The 17,700-nt window shown below is 46.6% G+C and overlaps 7 protein-coding genes and 2 long non-coding RNA genes across 14 annotated transcripts; 4 read left to right on the forward strand and 5 right to left on the reverse strand.

The window, feature by feature from the left end:
* The first annotated feature begins 9 nt into the window (after nucleotides 1-9).
* Nucleotides 10-2,205, forward strand: LOC136195561 (uncharacterized). The gene is made up of 4 exons (XR_010671919.1): nucleotides 10-51; nucleotides 101-197; nucleotides 254-566; nucleotides 623-2,205. It is a non-coding gene; the product is annotated as an uncharacterized lncRNA (long non-coding RNA).
* On the reverse strand, nucleotides 561-3,005 carry LOC136195558 (uncharacterized). 4 transcript variants are annotated; one of them, XM_065984906.1, is made up of 6 exons: nucleotides 2,918-3,005; nucleotides 2,721-2,796; nucleotides 2,459-2,494; nucleotides 2,347-2,405; nucleotides 2,230-2,289; nucleotides 561-2,174 (listed from the first exon to the last, which is right to left on the reverse strand). In XM_065984906.1, exons 2-6 carry the CDS (start codon nucleotides 2,730-2,732, stop codon nucleotides 929-931), a joined length of 1,413 nt encoding a protein of 470 aa, XP_065840978.1. In that variant the 5' UTR covers nucleotides 2,733-2,796; nucleotides 2,918-3,005; the 3' UTR covers nucleotides 561-928. The 4 variants fall into 4 exon arrangements, with proteins under 4 accessions (XP_065840978.1, XP_065840979.1, XP_065840981.1 ...); XM_065984907.1 differs by lacking the exon at nucleotides 2,721-2,796 and having other exon boundaries at nucleotides 563-2,174; nucleotides 2,230-2,293; XM_065984909.1 differs by having other exon boundaries at nucleotides 563-2,174; nucleotides 2,230-2,293; nucleotides 2,459-2,796.
* Nucleotides 3,006-3,040: 35 nt separating this feature from the next.
* Nucleotides 3,041-4,465, reverse strand: LOC136195560 (uncharacterized). The gene is made up of 3 exons (XR_010671918.1): nucleotides 4,393-4,465; nucleotides 4,015-4,341; nucleotides 3,041-3,966 (listed from the first exon to the last, which is right to left on the reverse strand). It is a non-coding gene; the product is annotated as an uncharacterized lncRNA (long non-coding RNA).
* A 13-nt stretch (nucleotides 4,466-4,478) lies between these two features.
* Nucleotides 4,479-6,121, forward strand: LOC136195559 (sphingomyelin phosphodiesterase 2-like). Its single transcript, XM_065984911.1, has 7 exons — nucleotides 4,479-4,598; nucleotides 4,651-4,747; nucleotides 4,810-4,886; nucleotides 4,942-5,128; nucleotides 5,185-5,351; nucleotides 5,460-5,656; nucleotides 5,708-6,121. Exons 1-7 carry the CDS (start codon nucleotides 4,558-4,560, stop codon nucleotides 5,989-5,991), a joined length of 1,050 nt encoding a protein of 349 aa, XP_065840983.1. The 5' UTR covers nucleotides 4,479-4,557; the 3' UTR covers nucleotides 5,992-6,121.
* Nucleotides 6,111-8,924, reverse strand: LOC136195557 (cytosolic non-specific dipeptidase-like). Its single transcript, XM_065984905.1, has 16 exons — nucleotides 8,806-8,924; nucleotides 8,352-8,484; nucleotides 8,187-8,294; nucleotides 8,095-8,136; nucleotides 7,946-8,026; nucleotides 7,822-7,896; nucleotides 7,682-7,765; nucleotides 7,558-7,631; nucleotides 7,432-7,506; nucleotides 7,218-7,362; nucleotides 7,070-7,169; nucleotides 6,910-6,962; nucleotides 6,730-6,848; nucleotides 6,592-6,677; nucleotides 6,333-6,499; nucleotides 6,111-6,276 (listed from the first exon to the last, which is right to left on the reverse strand). The coding sequence occupies exons 1-16, from the start codon at nucleotides 8,826-8,828 to the stop codon at nucleotides 6,220-6,222; spliced, it is 1,422 nt and encodes a 473-aa protein (XP_065840977.1). The 5' UTR covers nucleotides 8,829-8,924; the 3' UTR covers nucleotides 6,111-6,219.
* Nucleotides 8,925-9,135: 211 nt separating this feature from the next.
* Nucleotides 9,136-12,110, reverse strand: LOC136195554 (uncharacterized). Of its 2 annotated transcripts, XR_010671915.1 has the most exons (3): nucleotides 11,976-12,110; nucleotides 9,291-11,919; nucleotides 9,136-9,238 (listed from the first exon to the last, which is right to left on the reverse strand). XR_010671915.1 is itself a non-coding variant. In XM_065984900.1 (2 exons), the coding sequence occupies exon 2, from the start codon at nucleotides 11,322-11,324 to the stop codon at nucleotides 9,501-9,503; it is 1,824 nt and encodes a 607-aa protein (XP_065840972.1). In that variant the 5' UTR covers nucleotides 11,325-11,919; nucleotides 11,976-12,110; the 3' UTR covers nucleotides 9,178-9,500. The 2 variants fall into 2 exon arrangements, 1 of the variants encoding a protein (XP_065840972.1); XM_065984900.1 differs by having other exon boundaries at nucleotides 9,178-11,919.
* Nucleotides 11,936-16,148, reverse strand: LOC136195552 (low-density lipoprotein receptor-related protein 4-like). 2 transcript variants are annotated; one of them, XM_065984895.1, is made up of 12 exons: nucleotides 15,718-16,148; nucleotides 15,555-15,660; nucleotides 15,424-15,489; nucleotides 14,807-15,363; nucleotides 14,529-14,751; nucleotides 14,351-14,470; nucleotides 13,902-14,289; nucleotides 13,688-13,853; nucleotides 12,998-13,631; nucleotides 12,765-12,946; nucleotides 12,540-12,705; nucleotides 11,936-12,487 (listed from the first exon to the last, which is right to left on the reverse strand). In XM_065984895.1, exons 3-12 carry the CDS (start codon nucleotides 15,476-15,478, stop codon nucleotides 12,108-12,110), a joined length of 2,871 nt encoding a protein of 956 aa, XP_065840967.1. In that variant the 5' UTR covers nucleotides 15,479-15,489; nucleotides 15,555-15,660; nucleotides 15,718-16,148; the 3' UTR covers nucleotides 11,936-12,107. The 2 variants fall into 2 exon arrangements, with proteins under 2 accessions (XP_065840967.1, XP_065840966.1); XM_065984894.1 differs by lacking the exons at nucleotides 15,555-15,660; nucleotides 15,718-16,148 and having other exon boundaries at nucleotides 15,424-15,552.
* A 107-nt stretch (nucleotides 16,149-16,255) lies between these two features.
* On the forward strand, nucleotides 16,256-17,125 carry LOC136195475 (uncharacterized). Its single transcript, XM_065984799.1, has one exon. The coding sequence runs from the start codon at nucleotides 16,256-16,258 to the stop codon at nucleotides 17,123-17,125; it is 870 nt and encodes a 289-aa protein (XP_065840871.1).
* Nucleotides 17,126-17,152: 27 nt separating this feature from the next.
* On the forward strand, nucleotides 17,153-17,686 carry LOC136195476 (uncharacterized). Its single transcript, XM_065984800.1, has one exon. It carries the CDS (start codon nucleotides 17,153-17,155, stop codon nucleotides 17,684-17,686), a length of 534 nt encoding a protein of 177 aa, XP_065840872.1.
* The last annotated feature ends 14 nt before the right edge of the window (nucleotides 17,687-17,700 follow it).

The raw sequence follows: 17,700 nt of genomic DNA on the forward strand, positions 1-17,700 counted from the left end.
CTCTATCTTCCTCTTCTTCATCAATGGATTCGATATGACGCTTAAATGCTGGTATCTGCGTGGAAAAATTTTGTGGCTTTCACATAAGAACTTTCCTTAGGAGAGTTCGCTTTTTCTCATCGAAAAGGCGAGAGAGAATCGCGTGCATTGGAGACACACTCTCTCGAAGCGAGTACGACATCATAGCTTTGCAAGAGGTTAGAAAAAGCTGGACCAGTGGATACATCTGTGAATACCACGTGATCTTTTGCAGATTTGGTGCAAAGATGATTTCGAGTTGCTTTCAACTAAGCTGGCTCAGTCGTGTCCACATGCTCACTATTTGGTTTTGAATTCAACGTGCTCGTGGTAGATTCCCTCGCAGCCTTTTCTCACATGCAAGCTGTAGTGGGAAGTGGTCTGTGCACTTTCTCCAAGTGGCCAATCGTTCAGACACTCTTTAGCCAATTCAGCTCTAAAAGCTATCCCGGAAGGATACTTGACGCCGGTTGGTTCGGTGGAAAGGGATTTGGGCTCACTGTCGTTGTCACCCCCAGCATGGCCTCCTATCTGTCATCAACACACACGTAGAATTAATTAGGCAGAACCCACTCTTCCCTTGATAAATTATTGAAACGTATAGTTTAATCACAAGCCCAAGTATTGTCGTGTCGCTCAAGCTCTTCAGCTTTGTCAATTCATTCGAGCTATGAAGTCGCAGCACCTTCTGGTGTGCGGCGACTTCAGCGATGTTCCAACTAGCGAAGTCTATCAGTTGATGACTCAAAGGGCAGGACTGCACGATTCTCAGTAAGCTCTATCGTATATCCAACCCATTCACTCTAGAGTCACTTAGTCCTAATCGAGATGGTCTATAATTAATTAATTAATTCGCCACACACACAGTGACAGTGACATCGAATTAGTTCACGAGCGCCTCTCGTCATAGTCACTTCAAAAATGGCGCAATGACTGTATTGAAGAGGTAGGTGTCGTGATCAGGGTGTAGAGGACACGTCACCTTGGCCCGACGCACCCGCGGGTGCCACGCGTCGGACTCGCTCAAGAAGGGAGAATAGCGCCCTTTCTCGCCCGTTTTCCCTGAAAAATCAAAATCGACGAGAAATGGGGTGTGACCAGAGGTGTGCACACGCACGTTTCGAAGATGCAAATCGCCATGAACCATACTATTCGAGTGCAGTGTGTCCAGAATTGACTTGAGCTGATCACAGAGCTTCTTTTTTTCATCTGACGTCGCAGCCGCAGCAAATTCTTTAATAGGCGTATTTGGGACAAACTCCGTGAAGATCATTTTCACGGAATGCCCTTTGATTTTGGAAGGAACAATTTCAGAATCGATGAAGCGCGGAGCAAAATTCTTCTCGCTGCAAAAGTCCTGAACTTCTTTGCCGTACTTACGATTACGACGTATGAATTTGGCGACGATGTGCTCATCGTTTTCTTTGACAACTTCAAACGTAGCGTTTCGAATGTGACGAACAAACGTGATTTTGCCAACCGCACTTGTCGTAAGAGGACGAGGCAATGAAACTTTGTCGTCAAACCCGACGGACGACAAACGTGGAATTGCGGCAGCCAGCCAGGCAAGAAATTTAGCAAAAGTTTCCTCTACATCTAAATGGAATGACGGAAAGACTTTTTCCGTTGCCAACTTTTCGTCATCTGTCCCGAAATAGACAGGGCACACACCAAATACATCAACTTGCATTGATTGATGAATTGCAATTGCAATCACAGGAGAGGCGTAACCGGGTAACACAGCATATCGCGCTGTACCGAAAGCTTCTACCATTGAGTTACCGCTCCCAGTATGACTTTTGGCTTTACAGACCACTTTCACACCTTTGAAGTGACATACAGCCACATCTGCCTTTGAAACCGTGTCCCCTTCATGTTTCAGTGGATGTTTGGTGAAGACTTGAGCACCGATCGGCACCAGAACTCTTGCCAAGGCAGCAGCAAATTCGGCTCTTAGTTCGGATTTGTTCTTATCCCAAGGTTGCGCTAGGCAAAATTTCTCAGCAGCTTCTCGAGACTTCTCGTCAGCCTCAACAGCGTCACTTAGCGAGATCAAAGAATCGAAGACTTGGTGACAAAGCGTTGACGGAACAATTGTGATGCGTCGCTGACAAAACGTTGTAGCAATTTCTGTGTTCCTTGCCATTTTATTAGGTCTATATATAGACAAGGTCAAACAATTACTAAATTTACATCACAAGGAGAGCTTACGGCGGTTCACTGCTGTCTTCACTGCTGTCTTCACTGCTGTCTTCACTGCTGTCTTCACTGCTGTCTTCAGCATACAACACGTCACGTGATGAACAAATAGAAACACGCCCACTTTACTTTTTCTTAACTCGTCTAAACTCTTCAATAAAGGATCGACTTTCTCGTCCAAACTCATTCTAGACATGAAGACTTAAACCATTTTAGGAAAGGCAGCTATCATAAAACCCACTGCTCTTCGGGGCTTGCCATGGTGCAGAATATAATTCTGACAACAGAAAGACAAATTTGTTTTAGCAAAAAACACTGTACACTACTGTACACCCGCCGCGACTGGAAGTTCTGCCGAAGTTGACAGTGGGATGATGAAAAGGAAGCGAGCTAGTATAACTGTTTCGAACTAGAAAGCAGGCACGCAACAACTTCAGCAGAACTTCAAAGCAGTGAAGGAGACACGAAGAGCTTGGCTCTCGTGCTAGACCCTGCGCGCTCACTGATGACGTCATCCCGACGCGAATGAACCAAATGATGAAATTCACCGCTCGATGGGATCCCTCTCAACTCCTTAGGCTATAAAGGAGACCCTTTAGTGTGCGGAGAACGTAGTTTGGTTCCGGGGTTCCCAGTACACGAGCTGCGAGTCTTGCCCAAGCTCTCAGCCTGCTCAAAGTATGTGCGACCGACTATGTACCTCACAACGCCAACCCGCTTAGGCTCCTTCGAACGATGACTTCAGAAAGGGGACAGGCCAGATTCGTGTGCAGGAGGATCAACGCATGCGCACTTGGTAATTAGACATGAAGACGAGGGACGAGTCGAGCAAAAACCATCGAACAACTGACAAACAAAATACTAGACCAAAAACTGAGGCGGTTCATCAAAGTCAGCTCTTTGAAGTTAAAACAATTTTTCAGTGCCCAATACCTATTGTTGGCATGTTCTAGAAACCCGATGGCTTTCCGGAAAGCCGTTTGTCACAGACTGCGACAAGGTTGCCGTTTGATTTGCGAGCAACAGCATGAACTGCTGTTGGCTTCGTTGCCTCCCCTAGAATACCCCAAATAATATCATGACCATGATCAGACGAAAGCACTTCTTCGATGGTTTTAGAAAAGTCTTTTTCCACATACACTCTATTCGGTACCAGCTGATTATGAAGTCTGGGGTCATTCACAGCGTTGCATATGTTTGTGTCAAAAATTAGGTGGCGCACAAGAGACAAAGCTACAGCAGAAATTATTCTAGACCCACCAGCGCCTCCTATTGCCAGTCTTGAATTTCCGCTTTTGTCAACCAAAAGAGTAGGACACATTGAGGACATTGGTCGCTTGCCTTCTTCAATTAAATTCTTTGCGAAATCCATTCAGGACTCAACTGATTGGTGTCGATTATTCCTCATCAGGTTTTTCGTGCGGAAAACCTGGTCACGTGACGCCGGATTTATTCAAACGTCTCGACAACGCGACATGCGCGCGTCCCAGACGACAATTCGAACGTCCTTCAATAATAATAATAATAATAATAATAAATCATGTTGTCGGTCGCCGGCCAGCTGGAGTCGAGCTTCATGAATCGTCAGCGCTTCTTTGACGCGATGGCAGTACGCTTCGTTCACGCCAAATTGTTGTCGTGAAACACGTTGAAATTGAGCAAATTGAAGCAGCGGTTGTTTGGGGTGCCGTTGGCTTCATAGCCCTGAAAAGAGTCCCTTCGAGGCACATCGACGCATTCAGGCGTCAGCTGGAACAATGCTCAAATTAATGGCATTAATGATTAAGCCCTACTTACTGTTAGTGTATGACCAGTTGATCCAGTTCTTATCAATCAATCTTCTACATAACTTCTTCAACACCGTTTCTCAATCTCATGCCAGAACTCTTCTGCTTCAGGACGCATCCCGCTATCGTTCCATTACAATTTGCCTCATTGGCGATGCTTTCGACCGAGCTATGACGCCGAAAACGGGGCCCCGCTCTTGCACTCCTCGTTGTTTGCATGCGATGAGGTAAGAGCCGACATGAGAGCAAGGTTTGCGCTGTCGACGTCCAAATTGACGTCGTTGTGAAATGATATCGCTTGCTGAACGCTTCTACGTAAGCGAAGGAGCCAATCTCGCTAACAACACTTCTCATTGCCCCTACAATTCTTGTCTACAATCGCATATACCGATTTTTAATGCGATTTTCAGCCACAGAGATAGCTTGCAGCGTCAGAAACGAAGTTTTCGGCCAGGGTTTTCGGCCATCGCGCTTTCTAGCGCACGTTAGTTCCTTTGTTTTGTACAGTTTTCAATTTGTACTGGTTTTGTACCGATCTTCCTCTTCTTCATCAATGGATGCGATAGATTTACGCGTTCTGACGCTTAACTGCTGGTATTTGCGTGGAAAATCTTATGTCTTTCGCATGCATAAGAACTTTCCCTAGGGGAGTTCGCTTTTTCTCATCGAAAAGGCGAGAGAGAATCGAATGCATTGGAGACACACTCTCTCGAAGCGAGTACGACATCATAGCCTTGCAAGAGGTTAGAAAAAGCTGGACCAGTGGACATGGATACATCTGTGAATACCACGTGATCTTTTGCAGATTTGGTGCAAAGATGATTTCGAGTTGCTTTCAACTAAGCTGGCTCAGTCGTATCCGCATGCTCACTATTTCCAATGGTTTGAATTCAGCGTGCTCGTGGTAGATTCCCTCGTAGCCTTTTCTCACATGCAGTGCTGTAGTGGGAAGTGGTCTGTGCACTTTCTCCAAATGGCCAATCGTTCAGACACTCTTTAGCCAATTCAGCTCTAAAAGCTATCCCGGAAGGATACTTGACGCCGGTTGGTTCGGTGGAAAGGGATTCGGGCTCACTGTCGTTTGTCACCCCGAGCATGGCCTCCTATCTGTCATCAACACACACGTAGAATTAATTAGGCAGAACCCACTCTTCCCTCGATAAATTATTGAAACGTATAGTTTAATCACAAGCCCAAGTATTGTCGTGTCGCTCAAGCTCTTCAGCTTTGTCAATTCATTGGAGCTATGAAGTCGCAGCACCTTCTGGTGTGCGGTGACTTCAACGATGTTCCAACTAGCGAAGTCTATCAGTTGATGACTCAAAGGGAAGGACTGCACGATTCTCAGTAAGCTCTATCGTATATCCAACCCATTCACTCTAGAGTCACTTAGTCCTAATCGAGATGGTCTATAATTAATTAATTAATTGGCTCTTATGTGCGTTGGTGTGTTAGACATGACGACGCGGACGCGTCGAGAATCGACTACGTCTTTTACAAGAGCGACAGTAGCTGTTCAAATAAACGGTTGAAGTGCATGGGATCTACGAAGACCATGGGAAAGATTCCTGGACTCGACATGTGCTATTCTGATCACGAAGCGGTTAGAAGCGACTTCGTTTTAAGCGACAGCGAAACGGAAAGAAGCGAAGGTGGCGAGTCGCACTTACGTCGTAGTTTGATTTGAACGTTTCTCTCCTCAGAGACTGGAAGTGCGGAAAATCTCGCTGATGTTCAGAAGATTATTTCAGATGCCTTGAAAGCTACGGAGAATACTTACAAAAAACTCAGTCTAATTTCACGCTTACTTTTCATTGCGTGGATCGTGTTGTGGTTGTCATCCGTGCCGGCCAATCTACTGCAAAACGTTCTCCTTGCTGCGACGCTAATCATATGGATATCCGCAACGTTTTTCACCAAAGGAGAGGCCAGTGCTCTAGCCGAAATCAAGAGCGAGATTACAGCAGTAGACTACCACGATGACTGACCGTTGTATTGATTGGATTGTTTTTTCGTAGTACTTCGTGCTGATACTAACCACACTGACCACTATTATTTGGCACTTATAGTGTACCAAGGGCCCCATAATTTCCCAATAGGAAACGGTTTGCATTTGATAATCGATCACGTACACAATTTGTGACAACACACAAAGACAACACACAGAGAGGCAGAGAGTAATTGTTTGGGCCTCACGTGAGAAGAAGAAAATTTCTCAGCGGCCGGCGGCAAGCTGGGAAACTTCATACATGTAAGAGGCCAACAGCTTCATCTAGGTTCTCATCAATAGTACAGGTCAGAAAAAAAGACGCGAACTTGGCCTCTTACTCCGTTGAGGTAGTTGCTAACGTTGAGCTTCTCATTTTGCGAATGAGCCCCGTCGTCTGAAGAGCCGATGGGAAGCATCATCACGCTCGCGCCCGTTGCCTCTTGGAGGGTAAGCGTAATCGGAATGCTACCTCCTTCGCGCGTCAAATCAGCAGCCTTGTGGTGAACTAAAAAAATTAAAGTCATCATCTCAAATACTTGCACAGCGCTTCTCAAACGTGAACTAGTGGCAAGAGTGCGAAAGCGTGTACGTACGTACCCCTCACGGTGGCTCTTTTTCCCGCTGTGTAGTTGGCATCGCTTGTGTCTCCAAGCCAAGAAAATGCACTTGCAGTAGTACTCACTCTGTTTAATTAATTAATGCAATTTTCCAATTTATTAAATCTTATCTTCTTACGTCACTTCGTTTTCGCTTCCCGTTGAATTATGGAAGCTTCTTATGTGCGCTTTCACAAGGTTGGTGACTTTCTGCGGATCCATATCCGGAACGAGACGGATGGAAAATTTCCCGGTGATCTGGACAAAACAATGACGGTTCTACAATTACTACTACGCTGTACCGGGCAAGTAAACTGACCTCCGCTGGAATGACCGTCTTGTCTCCTGCATCTGAAAATGCTCCTTCGATACCTAGATAAAAACAAAAGTCTATTGCAAGAAATCATATCTCTATTCGATAAATGTCTGAGAGTTTCTTCGAGTGCATGTCAACTGTAAACTACGGCGGGGGTTTGTACCGTGTATGGAAAGACTTGGATAACGCCAGCGATGCTGAAGTATTCCGGCTTTGGTCCTATGAGTCAATTTAGTCACACCCAACTCGGATTTGTAAGTATCCTAGAAATATCATTAATAAAAATAAAGCAAGATTGCTTAAAGACGAACAATGTTAAAATCAATGGGGCCGTACGAGGCCTCCTCCTCCGGAGTCATGGGCAGGACATCTCTATTAATGCCCGTTATGGTAATGTCACCGTTGGGTGCGACCATTGAATTCAGAATAGCACACAGCTCAGCCATCCCTTCATAACTGAAAAAAATACAACAACGTGTAAAATTCAAGGTCCTGTCTTTGCCCCTATATTAGCAAGCAATTCACACGACGCCGCCGTGAACTCCTGAATGTAAATCTTTCTTGGCACATTTGACGTTCACGTGAAAATAGACAATTCCCCTGGGGCAAAAAACAATTATATCTTCTGACATAATTATCATTCCATAGTACCTGAGTCCGTAGGTGATGCAAGGCGTGTTTTGACCGAGCCAATAATTGTCTGAAATGCAGGTGTAATCGATACCCTAACAAACCAATTAGCTTCAAAACGTGCAGGTCACAAATGGATATTTACAGCAAAGAAGCCGTCTGCTTCGCTCAAAATCAAATCTTGCAATGGTCCCGAATCTCCCGATTCCTCCATTCCTTCCAAAACAAACTAAAAAAATCGCCATAATTACTATGCAAAGAAAACGAGAAAAACAATGTCATAACCTTGATATTGACCGGAAGAGGGATATTCTCTTGTTGGTAAGCTTCAATTGCATTGATCCAGGCAAGAACCGGACCCTGAGAAACAATACAATAAACTGCAAAAAGGGTAAAAGAACCTAGGTACTTTATCATCCGTCGTTCCGCGGCCATACATTTTGCCGTCAATTGTGGTCATGGCGAATGGCTCAGTGTCCCAGCCATCACTCTACACGTACACAAATATTAGTAAATTATTTAACAAATAATTAAAGACACCAACTCGTTATTCCTTACCATCTGAGCTGGCTGCACATCCATATGGCCATACACCAAAACCTTTTTAGAAAAACTATTAGCGAAGCCTAAGAAATACGTAAGACAAAAACCGTTTTCTTGCTTGCGCTTGTTCCCAGGGTAGCAAAAATGACGGGTGGGTACTCCTGATTGTCTCCAATTTCTCTCATGTCAACCGTTGCACCAATACTCTCAAGAAGCTAAACGAGCAACAACGCAAGATAAGTCGTAATTTAAAATTCCACGCCAGCACTAACACAACGTGTGTAATCTTCCAACACGGATCGAGTGGCCTCGACGTGTTCGGTTTCTTGCGAGTTCGAGACGCTAGGGATCGCAACCGCGTCTGAAAGGCGTGTCTTGTACGTGCTCATGTTTGCATCGAGGTGACTACATGGAGGAACACATTAGTTAGCAATATGGTCTCTCCCTTCCAGTCTCCAAACGCTTTGTCTTGCGACTAACTGGCGGATATGCACGCTAAAGAATTAAGCGAGAAGAACAATAAATAACCTGCGGGAAAACGAGGTTAATTGCTGACGTGCCAAAAGAGTTTTTACTGTAGAGGCATTACAGTGACCAACGTTATAATCATCGGATATTTGAACGACACCGCCGCGAACGACAAAATGCTCAGATCCATGTATCCATACAGTATACTAGCATCTATCGCCCAAAGAAACGCTCCGGACCCTCGTCACCCCGGCTTACTCGAAAACTTGTTGAAGAGACATCCTCAAAATTTGTTTTCAAAGGGTTGTCGAGCGGAGCGATTTTGCTTGGCGTACACTCTCTTGCGAGCGTAAAGAACAAGTGTCGGATGACACCTACGATGCGTGAAACGTTCTATCCAATCAGGCGAGCCGTTCGTTCAACCGGACCAGGATCAGGCGAGAATAGAACTTGTGAGGTGATACCTCCTCCTGCGTCACTTGGAGCTAAAAGCGTTCATTTAGAGACACCGCAGAAGCGTTACATGTACCTCATTTCATTGTTCTTTTAATTGATCTCATGTAGCCTTGTCAATAATCGCTTTAAAATGCTGTCTTTTGCTTTATCCCCGACGAATACACGTGAGCCCTGCATTGGGCAACGGAACTAAATCTACGGTTCCATATCAGCCTGTCTGACGCCACTCGATGTCCTAAGAACATCGCCAACGTAATAAGGAATACGTTTCAGACAAGGCGCTAAACTTTTCAGGAATAAAGTCTTCGAGCAGATTTTCCAAGGTTTGATAAAGCTTTGTTTGAGCGTATTCCGGTTACGTCTTCAAAATAACTCTGTCAAAGACTGCTCAAAGGAATGAGAAACGCGACGAAACACAAGAAATTCATAGCTGAAACTAGCTAAAACAAAAATAACCGTGCCGGAAAAAGAGAACACAATCACCAGCAAGTTGATTTTCACAATTTTTTGCATTTCTGCGACGGAACGACTCGGACAATAGAACCATGAAAATCTTCCTTTCTGATGAGGCAAACAGGGCACGGTCCACTGTATTGACTGTGATACGCATCGGCATCAAAATGACGGCTGCCGTAAAAAGCGAGACGCTGCAAACCAAATGTGGCCACCGAGACGAATTCCGTGCTTCGAGCGATCTTCATCAAAGGCAAAACTGTTGTGTAACGGTAGGTCGATTCCACGTCAAAGAGATCACCGCTGACAACGTGAGCAGCCACTCCTTCTCTCGTGTCACAGTCTAAAGGCCAACCGGAAGCCGATTCGTCGTGGACGAGAAGAAGGCACGCCAGATACGAATATGCCACGAGCATGCTTTTGACGCTAGGTACTTGAGCGACGACTGCGTCAAAAATTGTCTTGCAAAACAGTGCAGGTGCCAGATAAGGACTTTCAGCTATGACTGCCAAAGCCTCGAGTGAAGCGATGTATAAATTAGATCGGCGCTCGTCGGCGTCAAGTGAGAACGATTTCAATGGCAGGTGGGCCAATGCTGCAATTCCTACAATGGGCAGATGTCCGTCAAACGCGCTCAGAACGACGGAAGCCGGCAACCCGCCAAAAAGCACTACGAAAGTATTCAGCAAATATTTGCCGCCTTCTAAAACATCATTATCAATGTCCGACCAAGAAGATACGTTTGACTTGGAGACGTGCCTGATTTCTGAAACGACATAAACCATATCAGACTTCATCTGTGGACTGATTTTTATCGTCAGCCGTTTCCGCTTTAATTGTGAAATGGCAGCAAGCACCTGAGCCAATAAAGCCCATTTGTCAGCTAAGGCTACTTCGTTATGATCCTGCGCGTTCAGGTGCAGATAATATTGAAGAGCCAGATTACAAAGAATTCGCCTGTCCGCAACAAAAGTTGAAAATGTAGCCAAAAGTGACATCACACAAGTAGTAAAATGTTCACGGTGTCTACTTTTACGTCGAAGAGTAAATAGGAGAAGATTTTCTAGCATTTGCTCCAAAGCATTCCTCAGAAAAGGAGAATTTGTGCAGACTGAGGCGGGAACGTGCGAGAACAGCCTCTCTGGCAGCACCGATTTATCGTAGAATTTTTCGTCGGTTAGACAGCGCCGCACAGCGGCGGACAGCATCAGCGTCAGCGGAACAAGACCATTATCGACGAATCTGTCATAATCCTTAGTCACCGCATCCTGAATTTCAGACAGAGAATAATAGAAATAGTCGCTATTTTTGAGAGCATGACTCTGGTGAAACTGGTACTCAAAGCACAAAACGCCAGGTAAGAAAGCGTAATTAGCCAGTTTCAAATTAGGACGGGAAGTCAACGTCTCGGGAAGCTCAACACACCAATCTTCGGATATGTTACCAAGGAATCGCAGCTGATCAAGACGATCTGCTTTCACAAGCAGATCTGCCGATAGGTCCCACTCGATGTTGTACGACACGTCAAGATGAGTCAGAGGTAAAGGGCAACGTAGAATATTACAAAGCGTTATATAGAAACGTCCATCGCAATATGAGTCAGAATTCATCAAAATTTCATCCGGACTCACTATAGCATACGAAACGTCCAGACTCAAAAGACGCTGAAATTTTCCAAAAAAGCCCTCAACTGAAGATTGACGGCCTTTGCCAGCCTTCCAATCCCCGGCGCTCATTATCACCAGCGAATGCATAAACAACTCCATTAGGCCATCCGATGCAAAAACATCTGAAGTAGAAAATACTTCATACCAAGTTAGACTCGTTCCGGATAGATTGAGATGCTCCAAATGGCATAATGACATCATCGCAGCGCGAAAATGATTTATATCGAGATCTGTAAAGCTCAGATCAAGATACTTCAAATTAGAAAAATACTCCAACGCGTTCCAACCAATGTCGCCCTTCACGTGATTTGCCGCGAAGTACGTAAGGGAGCCCCTCGATGGGGTCCCGACGACATTTTCCAAGAAGGGAACGGCGGGAACGTTCCCAAAACACGGACTGAACGATATGTCGAGTGCTCCTGCTCGCTTAGACACTTAGCGATGGCCTCTTCGTCGACAGTCATGAGAGAGTAGAGGGGTAGCCTCGTCAAATTAACGGCGTCTATTGAAGAGCAAAATGTCGAGTACACGTGACGTTAGCCTTCCGCGTTGAGCAAGTCCTTCTAGAAGCATGTTCGCGACGACGTGAGGCACGACGAAGCTGTTTCCCAAGTTGGCGAGAAGGATTTCGGCTATCGACGGCGGCGGACCGGCTCGTAGACTCGATATGTCAAACATCTCGGCTGTCGACGGTGAAAATCTGCACAGGCACGAGAGCGACAAGTCGGAAAGTGAGAGGAGGCGAGCATGGCGAGCATCCATCTTGACGCACGTGGCGACCCGGATAAGATAAAACCTGATAAAACCATAGATACTAGAAGAGAAGCGGAATGTATCTATGATAAAACCAACCATTCTCTCTTCTATCTACAGTATGATAAAACCCCCGCGAAAGATAATGGTGCCGTGTTGCGGATTATTGATAATGGTACTGTACGTTTGAAAAACCATCACAGCTAACATCAATGAGTAGCTTTTTCAGAGTTACTTCATTTGCATGTAAAGACTTGTTGAAGAAGTAGTGGCAGCGGCAGTGGCAGCAGCCCGGGTCTTTGGCACGGCATAGTGAGAACCCGGAACTTTGTTGAGAGGCGGTTTTTTGTAGATATTTTCTTCAATTGTAGCATAGACGACGTCTTCGGTCTTTTTGGGATAGTCGCTTGACGGGCTAGGTGATCTGAACGCCTCATTCCTAAAAGTGACAGCGTGAGTTGCCGGCGACGACGGTGCGCCGCTAATGTTGCTTCCAGCAGACCGCCGCTGCTTCCTCGCGAATAGAATTGCGATGAGTACAATGCATATTAGAACAACGACGCCCATAATAGAAAACCCAACGTAAAGCCATATGTTTGGGCCACCCGGTTCTGTGAAAAGAATGCTGCACTGAAACTCTAAATCTGCCTTTCTCGCATCTACCTGTATCGTCGTTTCCACGAAATTGATCTCTTTTTTCAGAAGGGATTTCAGGCCTGCGTTTTTCTGTGACAAGTGTTGGCTGTTGGTTCTCGGCAGGTTCCGTTATTTGATCGCGTATTTGGTCATAAACTGACGGCGTATTTACGGCCTCTGTCATTTTCCAAGCCTGAATAAAAATACTCGCTGATTTCACGCATTGCGAATTTGGTGGAAAACAAAACAAACCCGACGTGTCGTCGCCATCATAGATTTCACAATAAACCTGCTAGCAGTATTCGGTGACTGCGTTGATGAAGTAAACGTCGTAACCGCTGGAGTCGTCACTTTCGGAGTAGTTGGAATAGCAGTAGAAAGAGTAGTTGGATTGGTAGTAGTAGGAGTAGTTGGATTAACCGTAGTAGGAATATCTAAAGGCCACAAAATTTCAACACCTGTACGCTACTAAGTACGTTGATTACCTGCCACAATCAGAAGGGCGCTAGAAGAAGTGCGAGTGCCATACCTATTCGTTGCCCAGCAGGAATACAATCCGCCGTCTAATTTTGTAGCTGCTGGAATCGTCCACGAAGTGCGAATGTCCGCCGAGCTGCTTCCGTATTGAGTGCGCATCGTTATGCCATTTTTCTTCCACCCAAACGAACTGATAGCTATTCCCGTTGTCACAAGCCCACCTACCGTGCAATTCAAAGTAACGGCGTTGAGTTGATAGACAGTCGTCGACGTAGGGCCAGAGACAATGAGTGGCTTGCAAGCGTCGGACTTTGAAGCGGAGCACGCGCAACGACGACCACCAGGAACGGCGACGCAAAATTGTAGGCAGTTGCCATTGGAGACAGAACAAGAATTTCGTTCCAGTCGACGAGCAGTCGTATTGTGAAACACCAGTCCGCTCGGTTGCTTGAGACGAGGAAACGGTAGAGCGTAAACGCTATGATTGCTGCCGCCGTCAATCGGCATGCGAACGACGTTTTTAGCAATCCAGTCGGTCCAGTACAAATAGCCGTCGTCGAGCGCCAAATCATACGGATGAATTGGATCAGACGGCTGGGAGAGAAGCGTTCGACCGTTTCCGTTAAAATCGCATTTTTCCACCTAAAACAGCACCGTTAAAAATTAGAACTACATCCATCGATTTTCCTACTTCTTACTCTGTCAAGTTTCGCGTCGACCCAGTAAAGAGTTTGAGTCCTGGTATCAAGAGTGACACCGTTCGGCCATCCGAGATTACCGGTCACTATCGTTTTCCGATTCGTTCCATCCATCCACGCCTTCTCAATTTTCGGAATCGTTCCCCAGTCTGTCCAAAACATCCATCTACAGAAACGTGAAATAAAGGAGGTCAACAAGGACTGCAATGGTCACCCTTCTTCCAGTGCTAGAGAAATTCCTCTTGGCTGGTCTAAGCCGGAGGCTATCACGACTACGTGGCCACTGCCGTCAAGGCGAGCCATTCCGATACGATCGAGACCCGAGTCGGTGTAGAACAGGTTTCGGCTGATCCAATCTACAGCGATGCCGTCGGGAATTGAGAGATGACTGACGATGGTTGTCCTAGAGCCAGACTTAGACGAAATGCGTTCGACAGAATCTAAGGAAACGTCAGTGTAGTAGATGTCGTCCGTCAGGGAATCGTAATCGACTGCTATAGCTCTAGTTAGCCCTGTGCGTGGTTTGGCTGCATTGTCCAACGAGTCAATAGCCAAGCCTCGGACTGAGTCAATGTCTCCAACCAGTAGATAATTGTCAGGACCTGGAAATCATTATGAGCATCTATACCAGGTACGTGACTGCTAGGGTGGTGGTGTACATACTTTTACAAGTTCGGTTATCGTTTTGTAGTTCTCCGTAGCTGCACGCACATGCAAAGGACATTGAAGGTTCGGGTAAACAGAGCTGGTCGCATTTTCCTCCTCCCGAACAACCATTCGCCCCTTTAGAACACGGAAGGTAATCTAATCAATTAGATGCGCAAATCATTTAGTCAATTACCTCCTTTGAGAGCATTCCTGTAGACTGTCACGCCAAAGGGCGCGGCCGTAAACGTTGCGAAAGAAACAAAACTGCCTCCACTCTTAGGCGTTTTATAGATAGCTCTTCTGGACCAGTCGGTCCAGAACAGATTGGACCCATCCAGAGTTATACCATACGGATGATAGCCAAGTATAGAAGAGATGACTTTGCGACCCGATCCGTCAAAATTAGAAGACTCAATCTGAGAAGAAACACTCAAAAGAAGCAGCATAATATTGCGTGCACGCTATAGTCACCTTGTCATAAGAAGCGTCAATCCAATAGATCCGTTTACCGGCGATATCCAAACAGAGGCCGTTTGGCCAGCGGAGATTCCCGCTAATAATCGTTGAACGACCTCGCCCGCTCATGTACGCTCGTTCGATTTTGGCCGTCGCTCCCCAATCCGTCCAATACATGTACCCGGCTGCTGGATCGACCGCAATGGCTCGCGGCTCGTCCAGCGCCGAGTTGATAAGAGTGCGGGGAAAACTTCCGTCTACTCCCACCACTCCGATGACGTCCAGGCCAGTGTCGGTGAAGAAGACGTTTTGTCCTATCCAGTCGATGGCAAGTCCGTCGGGAACGGAGAGGCCTTTTAAAAGGATCTGCTTATTTGTTCCGTTTTTGTTTATGACGGATATCGTATCGTCGATCACGTCGGACCAGACCAGCTGCTCTGTTTCGGCCAAAAAGTCGACGGCTACGGCGCGCGACAATCCCCCGATGGCTGTTATAACGTCGGCGGAGCCGCTAGTCAGAGAGATTCCTCGAAGTTGATTGGTTTCAGATAGAAGCAGGAAATCGGTCGAAGCTAAAGAACGACGGAGAAACGTTCTTAGCGTTGGGACAAGGAAAATTCAAAAACGTCTACCTCCATGGGAATTGAGAAAGAAAGACTGGAACAATAGGACGAGAAGCGCAAGCATCACGAAGGGCTCTGTTGACGTCAAGCGTCACCACAACACGGGCACCTGTTGGGGACTAGATCACGTGAGAACTTACGTGAGCGGAAGAATTTTCAATAAGTCTTGCTCAACGAGAAAATACGACAAAATTGATTCACCAACCTGGCTTGTTCCCCCTTGATGGTACGAACAAAGGACACAGACTACAGGACATAAAAGGTGCGACTAGATAAGAAATACGTTTGCAGTGAGGACTCAACTGGCATCACTATGGCTGTGCCGTGGTGTGCGATGCAGCACTTGTCTTTTGATCCGGTCACGTATTTAAGTCCAAGTGGAAGTTGATCATCTATACACGAGAACATACATAGAAATGATATTGAATGTATTCGACGCTCAAGTAATTGCTACGTCGTCTTGACTTGAATTCCGGCATTTCAATGTTATGAAATATTGGGCAGAATCTCTCGCGTACACAGTAGTCCGGGTTAGATACGTGCTGCACGTGCTCCAATTCCGTGGAGTCAAGGACCTCTTTCTGCTGTTCGGCGGTAACGTCTTCTTTCGCGTAGCCAGCGTTTTTCCTGACAAAACGAAAAACGACGCTCGACCGCCAAATTGACGACGCTTTCCACTTTCTGAGTAACTATGTCCTCTTTGCAGGTTCCAACCGTCCAACGCAAAACCAAGCGAGTGAGGTAAGCAGGACTGGCGAGCACTGGTGCAAAGCAGAGAAGCTGGAAATAGCTAGAGGCTAGAGCTCACGTGGTTCGGCGTTCCCGGACTTGTTGACTCGCGATGGTGCTCTTCTTCATTTTCCTGAGCCTCAGCCTCGTATGGCCGACAATTGTTGCTGACCCATCTCTCTCAAAGTGTCGATTTGCCAAAGAATTTTCGACGGAAGATCTCGTCACCAGTCCGTCTAAAAGGGAGCAGTTCATTGCTCTTGCCATGGAATACGAAGGTCGCTTTAATCAGCCTAGCGTTGGCTACAACGGTCCATCTGGACACACGTACGATTCGCATTTGATTGATTATCGAACGGGCGAGCTCCAGACGAGCTTCAACGCCAATCCACTCGGCGAAATCTACGTCAAAGCCGGCAACGAAAGCGTCAATTCGGAAACCCGAATTATTGACATTCTTACGCGAAAAATTTCAACATACGAAAAATTTCGAGAAACCTATCCGGGATACGGCGGATACATGCCGTGGGTCACAGTCAACGACACGGGAATTCATCCCACACGTGGCTACCAAAATCCATATCAGTGTCCGTCACTGGACAACGGCGAACTCATATGGGCTCTCTATCTCACTTATAACGTATTGAATGATCGTGGATATGGAGCCTTGGGTAAACGCTATAAGAGCCAATTTGACACAATGATAAAGTACGGCAAGATGATGTTCTACGAAGGCAACGGCATCGTCTCCGGCAAAATCATCATAAAAAATGCCTCGGCAACACCATTTCCGGACAACTACGCTCCCCAGGGGTCGTACAGCCTCGATGATCCCTACGAAGGCGAACTCTTCACCGTCTTCCTCGACCTGTTTGCCAACTGGGGATCGAACGAGAGCGATCGCGACGCGATGTGGATAGAGAAACGATCCCAATTGGCGTCGGTCGATTACGAGACGCCTCGCGGACCGATCACCGTTTAAGAGGGCTGGCACTATTCGTCGCACGAAATGTGGAAATTTTTGGAATTGCCCTACGTCGACGTGCCCCTCGTTCGACGGCTCTTTGAGAATGGTGAACGCGTGCGAACGTGGAATTCCGATTTGAAGGGAATTCCCGGGCTCTACGCCGCCGTTCGCGACGTGTCGCGCGACGACGACGTGCGCGGGTATTTCGTGCCGGGAATATCGGAGGTGGCGCGAGCGAAGTCGACTCGGTTTGACGTCGTGACGCCCTATGGGGCGTTTCCGACGATATTGGCGAATTTGAGTGTTGGGATTGCTTGGTATCATAATATGCTGCTTGGGCAAAAGATGCAAGGGCCGTACGGGTCGACTGAAGGGGCCAATGTCAATGGGACGGAAATTAGTCCTATTGTTAGTTGGGATACTAAACAGACGACGATTGTTGCGCTCTTGGGAGGTGCAGGCGCTTCGATTGGGAAGTATCTGAAGAGGGAGTCCGGGGCAAAGTATCAGAGGTTCTATGATGTTATACAGAGGGAGTATGGGATGAAGTTTCCGGCGACCCGGATAAGCACTTGATAAAACCTGATAAA

Source organism: Oscarella lobularis, chromosome 14, assembly GCF_947507565.1.
Source record: "Oscarella lobularis chromosome 14, ooOscLobu1.1, whole genome shotgun sequence".
Taxonomy (NCBI): Eukaryota; Metazoa; Porifera; class Homoscleromorpha; order Homosclerophorida; family Oscarellidae; genus Oscarella; species Oscarella lobularis.

Bases quoted from the DNA above. Each gene is read 5' to 3' on its own strand.
- LOC136195552 (XM_065984895.1), bottom strand. From the start codon at position 15,478: ATGCTTGCGCTTCTCGTCCTATTGTTCCAGTCTTTCTTTCTCAATTCC. The intron at 12,947-12,997 runs GTAATCAACGTA...TGTGGCCTTTAG, and splicing joins CGCCCTTCTGATTGTGGCAG to ATATTCCTACTACGGTTAAT. The intron at 12,488-12,539 runs GTAGATGCGAGA...TTCTTTTCACAG, and splicing joins TCGTGGAAACGACGATACAG to AACCGGGTGGCCCAAACATA.
- LOC136195554 (XM_065984900.1), bottom strand. From the start codon at position 11,324: ATGATGTCATTATGCCATTTGGAGCATCTCAATCTATCCGGAACGAGT.
- LOC136195475 (XM_065984799.1), top strand. From the start codon at position 16,256: ATGGTGCTCTTCTTCATTTTCCTGAGCCTCAGCCTCGTATGGCCGACA.
- LOC136195557 (XM_065984905.1), bottom strand. From the start codon at position 8,828: ATGTCTCTTCAACAAGTTTTCGA. The intron at 8,295-8,351 runs GTTAGTGCTGGC...TTGCTCGTTTAG, and splicing joins TGGAAGATTACACACGTTGT to CTTCTTGAGAGTATTGGTGC. The intron at 7,170-7,217 runs GTTCGTCTTTAA...TGATATTTCTAG, and splicing joins GCCCCATTGATTTTAACATT to GATACTTACAAATCCGAGTT.
- LOC136195476 (XM_065984800.1), top strand. From the start codon at position 17,153: ATGTGGAAATTTTTGGAATTGCCCTACGTCGACGTGCCCCTCGTTCGA.
- LOC136195558 (XM_065984906.1), bottom strand. The intron at 2,406-2,458 runs GTGGGTTTTATG...CTTCATGTCTAG, and splicing joins ATGGCAAGCCCCGAAGAGCA to AATGAGTTTGGACGAGAAAG. The intron at 2,290-2,346 runs GTAAAGTGGGCG...TGCTGAAGACAG, and splicing joins TTTAGACGAGTTAAGAAAAA to CAGTGAAGACAGCAGTGAAG.
- LOC136195559 (XM_065984911.1), top strand. From the start codon at position 4,558: ATGGATGCGATAGATTTACGCGTTCTGACGCTTAACTGCTG. The intron at 5,129-5,184 runs GTAGAATTAATT...TGAAACGTATAG, and splicing joins TATCTGTCATCAACACACAC to TTTAATCACAAGCCCAAGTA. The intron at 5,657-5,707 runs GTGGCGAGTCGC...TTCTCTCCTCAG, and splicing joins CGAAACGGAAAGAAGCGAAG to AGACTGGAAGTGCGGAAAAT.